The sequence below is a fragment of the Lactuca sativa genome, chromosome 9 (assembly GCF_002870075.4).
Source record: "Lactuca sativa cultivar Salinas chromosome 9, Lsat_Salinas_v11, whole genome shotgun sequence".
Lineage (NCBI taxonomy): Eukaryota > Viridiplantae > Streptophyta > Magnoliopsida > Asterales > Asteraceae > Lactuca > Lactuca sativa.
The window spans coordinates 101,574,919-101,582,530 of NC_056631.2; the positions used below are offsets into that span (position 1 = coordinate 101,574,919).

At 34.0% G+C, this 7,612-nt stretch overlaps 1 protein-coding gene across 1 annotated transcript; it reads right to left on the reverse strand.

Moving 5' to 3' along the window:
• Window positions 1-540: 540 nt before the first annotated feature.
• On the reverse strand, window positions 541-4,051 carry LOC111915054 (probable protein S-acyltransferase 15). Its single transcript, XM_023910758.3, has 7 exons — window positions 3,627-4,051; window positions 3,212-3,304; window positions 2,990-3,091; window positions 2,834-2,905; window positions 2,590-2,688; window positions 2,043-2,138; window positions 541-892 (listed from the first exon to the last, which is right to left on the reverse strand). Exons 1-7 carry the CDS (start codon window positions 3,897-3,899, stop codon window positions 797-799), a joined length of 831 nt encoding a protein of 276 aa, XP_023766526.1. The 5' UTR covers window positions 3,900-4,051; the 3' UTR covers window positions 541-796.
• Between the last annotated feature and the right edge of the window lie 3,561 nt (window positions 4,052-7,612).

The following is a 7,612-nucleotide window of genomic DNA, read 5'->3' on the forward strand; positions in this document are numbered from 1 at the left end:
AAAAACGAGATGCGACTTAGGGTTGAGTGGAGATATGAGATGGTGGTGGTTATTGTGGTGTTGTTGATAATTCCATGTACAGTTCTTTTTTGAGTGCTAGGGTTTGATAGAGGAGATTGGAGGAGGATGTAGATCGATTGGTCCGATTCTGGTTTATCGCTTTGGGGTGAAGGTGAAGGTAGGGGTGACGGGGCTTCGCCGGCGTCGGGAGTGGTTGAGAATTGGGGGACAAAGGTAGAGGAATACGTAGGAGGGGAAAGCGGGGAGGGGTGGGTTCATCTATGTATATTTATTGTTTTTTTCTTTTTTTTTTTAAATCTAAAAAAATATACAAACAAAAAGAAACTTAAAAAAAGAAATAAATAAGGGCAAAATGATCTTTTATGCCCAGAGGGACGAAACATGAAAGTTTTAAACGAACAAGGGACGGTCCGAGTTAATTTTTGAAAATAGGTACCAAACACGCTTTCTAGCATGTGCACGAGGGACGAATGGTGTAATTTACCCAAAAAAAAATTAAACTGAATATGAACATGAACATTAACATGAAAATGGACTCTTCTTCCTATTTCATTTCCTTCTTACAGCTTTCACGGTTTATGACCTTCTATAGTTACAACGTAATATAAATCTCAACGATATCAAGAACTGTGCTTTCAGAATAAACAATCTTGATGATCTAATCTAAGTAACAATCAATTAAAATAAATACAAGAAAAGCATTTAAACAATATCCTCCCAAAATGCTTGATATTTACCTCACTTGTGAAATTGATGTGTGAAACCGAAAATGATGTTATAAGGTATCTCGAACTGTAGGAAAGCTTGTTCCCTCTTTAACATGGCCCAATGAACTTGGCCATAGCCATTTTATAATGCTTGGGCCTAAAACCTATAAACAACAAAAACTCATTACTATTTGTACTCCATGCATCAACACATGTACCTTTGCATATTAACATAAATACAAGAGATAATTACTAAACTAACCAAAAACTCTAATTACATATCCAGTTTTAGCCAAAAAAAAAATACCATTTATCCCAAAGTAGCCACTGAAACCGTATACGATTAGGATCGTCTACGGTCAACAAAAAAATAAGTAAATTGATTATTAGTAGGTTTTATACATAGAGTTTGTGTTTTTTTTCTTTTTTTAAATATGAAACCATAAGCATCATAACGAAACCTACGGTGTAAAAGTAGACAGTGCAAAGATTGTGCATTGTCTACTTGTACACATAGGTTTCATTCGAAACCGTATTTTTTATATACCTACGGTTTGGGAAACCGTAAGCCATCGAGAGCATACAATAGGTTTCTAAAAACTTACGGTTATGATTTCAAAATTGAAAAAAAAAATTTATACTTAAACCAAAACCGAAGGTTTTAGGGCGACAGTGTAGGTGACCATAATTGACTACTTTGGTGGCTATTTTGGGACAATTGCTAATTTTTGGCTAAAAATGAGTAAGTAATTATTAGTGTTGTTGGCTAGTTTAGTAATTTTCTCTAAATAGAAAGTAATTGTCTCTATGCACAGAAACACAACTTGTCCCGCCTTTTTTGATGGGACAAAAACTGATGATTTTGTCTCATTTACATCAGTCTCAATCACAGTGTCAGGCTAAATGCAAGTACAACCGATTTTGTTATGTTTTGTTATAATAAACCGGCCTAACCCATTTCCCTTTAATAATATTTCATTTTACCCCCTGCATTTTGTTTTAGATGCGGATAAATTAGTTAAACTTATAAAAAAAAACAATTGTAGAAGTTTAACCGAAGATGCAATTTAATTAGAGCTTAAACTAACAAAATGATGAGTTGGCAATAACTTAAGCTATTATATAACTTTACCATTGGAGATGCTCTAATCATAATGCCAGGATAGTACTCTGTGCATAAAGACTTGTACCCAAAATTTAAAATTTCAAATTCATAAGGGAAAAAGTAAAATATATATATATATATATATATATATATATATATATATATATATATATATATATATATATATATATATAGAAAAAGAAAAGTACCATAGTGATATTTCTGTATACACCAACATCATAAGGATGGTTATAAATCTGCCCCGATTTTTTAGCCAACCATGCTGCCCTAGTCCCTTCATAATACTGATTTAAAAAAAAAAAATTCCATTCTTTTTCATCAAATTGGAATATATTTAATTAGACACATAGTTTAAGAGACATGTTTTACTCTTTTTACCAATATAGGCAATGTAGTTATATTTTATATCTATAATAGCAACATACTTACATTTCTCTATTGATATTAATAATATACTTTATTTTTTACCTTTAAAAGCAACGTATTGCTATTATTGGTAAAAAAAATATGTGCATTACTATTATGGGAGAAGAAATGTAAGCTAATTGCTTGCTATTATGAGTAAAAAATGAAATTACTTCGCCTATATTGTAAAAAAATAGAAAACAACATTGATATTTTCCGAAAAGTAAAACATTATTGCGTATATTAGTAAATAGATTAAACATTGTTGCATAATTTAGTAAACAAGTGAAACATATTTGCATAAATTAAAAAAGGAAGCAATTTTTTTACCTCTATTGTGGTCATATTATGGGTCAACAAATACATATGCCACCCCAAAAGTGTTCCAAGAGTCAAACTTAAGAGAGAAATCACTGCCCCTGATGTAATCTGATAATTATAAACTCATGAGAGTCCTTTAAAATATAAGAGAAAATGAAAAACATTTCAAAAGGTAAAATTGTTGTAAGTTCAATGCTAACAAGAAATATGAAAAAGTTAAACAAAAGAAATGAAAACAAATGTATATTCTTACATAAAAGGTTTTGATGTGAGTTGTTCTTGTGGAATCCCAATCCTTTTGAATCCCACAACCAATGATTATAACCTAATAAATCGAAACTATTTAAAAAAATATATGTATATTTCATTGAAAATAAAGAAAGATTTATACTTTATAGTTTATACATACCGAAGAATATAAACTTGAGATAGTTCCATATGCCACTAGAAGAAAAAAGGCTTTATAATTCCTTTGACCAACACAATTGTTTATCCATGTGCAATGATGATCCTAAACAAAAATTAAAGAATGAGAAGATAACATGAACAAAATATAAGAAATGAGGTATGTTTTGACTTTTTAGGTCAAAACATAGATTATGTTATTGTGATTTCAATATTTCATACCCACCATTTTCAAGACACACCTTCTGCAAACTCGACAATGGTGTGCTCTTGGAGGCTTGTATGCAGGGCATTTGTCACATCTCTTTTTAAGTGCTTCCTGAAATACGCATCGTATTGTATCAAGAAAAAGATATGAATCATTTATTTGGTTGAATTCCTAGTGATTTTGATTAGGCAGAAAGTATTGTAACAAGTATTCTACAGCAATAAAACTAATTGGGATATTTCAATGTATTCATAGATGATTCGTTATCTTGAACAAAGTTTTTAACCTTGATCATCACCCTTTGGGTCAATTTAAACACAAATAATCACCAAATTCAATTAACATAAGCTATTCTAAAGAGAAAACCGATATGGGTCTGATGAAAATACGTATGAAGAATTCGAAGGGGGTATGAATAAAACGTAAATCTTACAGCGTCTCTCGATTCTTGATCTGAGCCATCATTGTCCTCAATATCAGGGAAATACCCAGATGGGACACCACCAGGATCAGTGAGAACGGACACGAAAAACGAGAAAAGAGTGAACGATGCCAACGAAGTGAAGATCACGGCGTTTATCCAACCTGCTGGGCTCTGTAACCCTAACCAATCGTCAAGAAATACGAAAACCGTACCGTAATAGACCATTTCCATTAGTACCAAAACTGCTAGAATAGGGAACGATACAAATCTTCGCCATTTCATCTCTCTTGATTGCTTGATTTTGGGGAAGAGTAGAGGGTTGAGTCGGAATGGGTTTTCGATCGAAGGCCCAGGAAAGTGAGTGCCGGGAATTCCGTTTCCAGTCAAGATGCCCTTTGCCTGTTGAAATGAAAGAGAAAGTTTGTAATCGGGTCAATTTTGTATTAATTTTGCATTCAAATATGAAATACAAAATTGTAGTAATAACTTTGTAATCTTCTTTGATCCTATTAACATAAAAATCTTTTGACTTTTTATTTATAATTAATCAAAAAAAAAAAATCCTGTAGATGTTTGTAAAATATGTCCGGATTTTTTAGGGCGTAAACGAGACGAGCTAACGCACGAGAAATTTGAGACCGATTTGGCAAATTTAGGCTCGAGTCGAGCTTTAAGCGCAAGTAATTTAGTCGATTTTTTTTTTTTTTGAACGGCAAAAAGTTAATAAAAAAAATAGCAATGAGCTAGAAAGAATCTATTACAACAGTAGGTGTAAAACCCGTATATTATATGGGTTCATTTTAAAGAAAAAAAAAATATGAAATTCTAAATATTTGAGAAATTTGAATTTATAAGAAAAAAATACAAAAATATCGAATTATTAAAATTAAATTGTTTTTGTTTTTTTTAAAATTAAACAAATAATTTGGATAAAGAAACAAAAGAAACTAATGAAGCTTTAATTTAAAAAATTTGAAATTAGAAAAAAGTCAATTAATAAAATTGATATTCATTTATTATTACATTTATTGCAATTATTACATTTACATATTATGTGGAAATTAATAAAATGAAAAAAACCACAAAATGTCAATGGGCCAAATGAATGAGTGTCACATTTGACAAAAGATTCTTTATTTATTAGAAAGGATAATAGAAGTTAAAACGAGATTATGGAGTCACGGGGTCCAACCTAACTCAGCTTTACTATTTCTATTAGAAATCCAGAAAAACAATCTATCAATGGTATCATCAAAAAGAATAGATTTTCTAAGATTAGCAGTTCCAAAAACTATGAAATTACGAAAATTCCACAAACACCAGAAAGTCGTCAAAATAACTGCATCTAAAGCCTTGCGTTGACCTTCCTTCATTTTAATTGAATCATCCCAAGAACATAGAGAAGGAATGGTCAATTGATCAGGCAATTGCACATTCCACCAAATAGAAATTCATCTCCAAATATCATTTAGCTCCATACACACAATGAAAACATAGTCAATCGTCTCCAAGGCATTGTGACAAACTGGACAGAGGATCGACTCTACATCAATAACCCTATGCGATAATCTCTCCCCATATAGGAATACCAAGATGATTGATTCTCCATATAAGAATATTAATCTTAATGGGGACCCAATTATTCCATCTTGTCTCCAAACCAGTCAGATCAAGCATACTACTGTCAATAAAATCTCGAGCCGACGAAACGGAGAAAGTATCAGAAACATCATCGGTCCATCCCAGTCTATCAGGTCTAGGCTAAAGCTGAAGATCCTACACAATAAACATAAAATCTTCCCACTGAGTCTGTTCAATTCCTCTCCTATGCAATCGGCGGTAGGTATCAAGACCCCACCCAATGGAAAAATGATCTCTGACAATCTCCAATTTATAGTTATTCAAAGCAAAAATCCTCTAAAAAGTATATGCCAGAGGTAAAGCGCTCACCCATCTATCCTTCCAGAAGGACATATAAGTCCCATCCCCTACTCTAATATGATACATAGACATTATGTCAATATCACGGTCACGCAAACTAGAAAGCATACGAATAATATTATTCCAAGGCCCATTGAAAGAACTGCGAGGCTTTAAAGAAGTACAACCACCATCCGAACCATAAATAGCTTTAACTACTCTCACCCATAATAAATTTGGGTGATGAAAGAATTTCCACCTCCATTTAAAAATCATAACCCTGTTAAAAGCAAACAAGCTACCAAATCCCCAAGCCTCCAATACGTTTAGAGGCCAAGATTATATCCCATCTAATCTAATGCAACCGCCTCTCATCCAAATCAACACCCCAAAAAAATTGGCTCTCATGGACTCCAAGGATCTAAGAGCCGTGATCGGAGTAGGGAAGACCGACATCAAATAGCTACCTACAGAACCAAGACTTGACTTAATCAAGGTCAGACGACCACCCACTGAAAGACATTTAGCCTTCCACTCTGCTAATCTGGAATGAAATCTATCTACAATTGGAGACCACCCATTAACACGTGACATATTTTGACCCACCGAAAACCCAATATGTATAAAAGGAATAGAATTAGAAGCACAACCCATATAACTAGCCATATTCAAAATCTAGGAGGAAGAGACCCCAACTCCAATCAATTTGCTTTTTTGCAAATTAATTTTTAAGCCGGAAGCCATACAGGATATGAGAAATCTCAATTCCACAAATAAAGATCCCTTTGAAAGCATTAGAAATTCGTGTCCTCTTTAAAGCCACATGTAAGCCCTCCATAGCTAAAATAAAAAGAAAAGGAGACAGAGGGTCTCCCTGCCTCAAGCCTCTCTGAATCTGGAACTCTTTAGTAAGGGAACCATTAACCAAAACTGAAGCTCACGCAGACCTCAATAACTCTAAAAGCCACTCACGCCATTTAGGACCAAAACCCATAATCTGCATGATCTCAATAAGACAGTCTCATGATTGTGAATCATACATGATGAGAATAAATCTCTAGATCGTTTAGATCTTTCACAGGTATATTGATAAAGAACAAACAATTCAATCACAATACGATTAAGAACACAATATGGAATCAATATGAAGCTTATGATTCAAATATAGTCACGCCTCAGCAGAGCTCGATAAAGAACTTCCAATGTAGAGGCGAGCTAGGGTATACAATACTTTGATAAGAAAATGATTAAAGCGTTACTTACTAAGGATGCATGCATGCACCTTAAATACTAAAAACCTAGAATAAAATAATGCACGGTTAGACAGGCCTAAACCGGCTACATAACTGGGCTAAGGACCGAGCCCATGACGCAACACTATACAACTCAACAATCTCCCCCTTTGCGTCAAATGAGGCGAGAGATTATGTCTGTTGAGTAGCCTTCACTGTCTTCACAACTTTGAACAGCCGATGAATGATAGCAAGAAGAGTCTGCCAAAATTGAATATACCATCGCAGCATGTCAGTAAACAACTTCTTGTCAGATGCAGAATTCTGATTACACTTGTGAATGATCTCCAAAATATGCTCCAAGCAAGCAGTTGAGAACAGGTGCTTATCACAAAGAGCAAAAAGACATTTGTGATTTTCACCCCTAACAAACATCACTGTATGAGATTTGGGGTCGATTTTTCCCTTGACCATCACGTTCACATTGCCAGTTTTCCCAATTGGTTTGATCGTTGGTTGCTTGGGAATGGCAGATGCGATTTCTTGATCCATTTTCACTACTTCATGAATGTAGCAAACAAGCATTCGCTTGATATGGTCTATAATCGGCTGATACTCCTGAGGATTGGACAACAGAATGTTGTTAAGGAGTATCCAGTCGTGAGGGTTAAGGTTCGGTAGATCAGCCAATGAAAAATTATGAACCGAGCCTTTAGAGCCTCGGGTCACTTTAAATTTGACGTTGACAAATTTCCCGGCTGAATAAGGCTTCAGTACCTTGACAGTAGTAATCTTCTGTGAGCTCCAGGTCAAGTACTGTGGCTGAGCGAATTCTAGATAAAA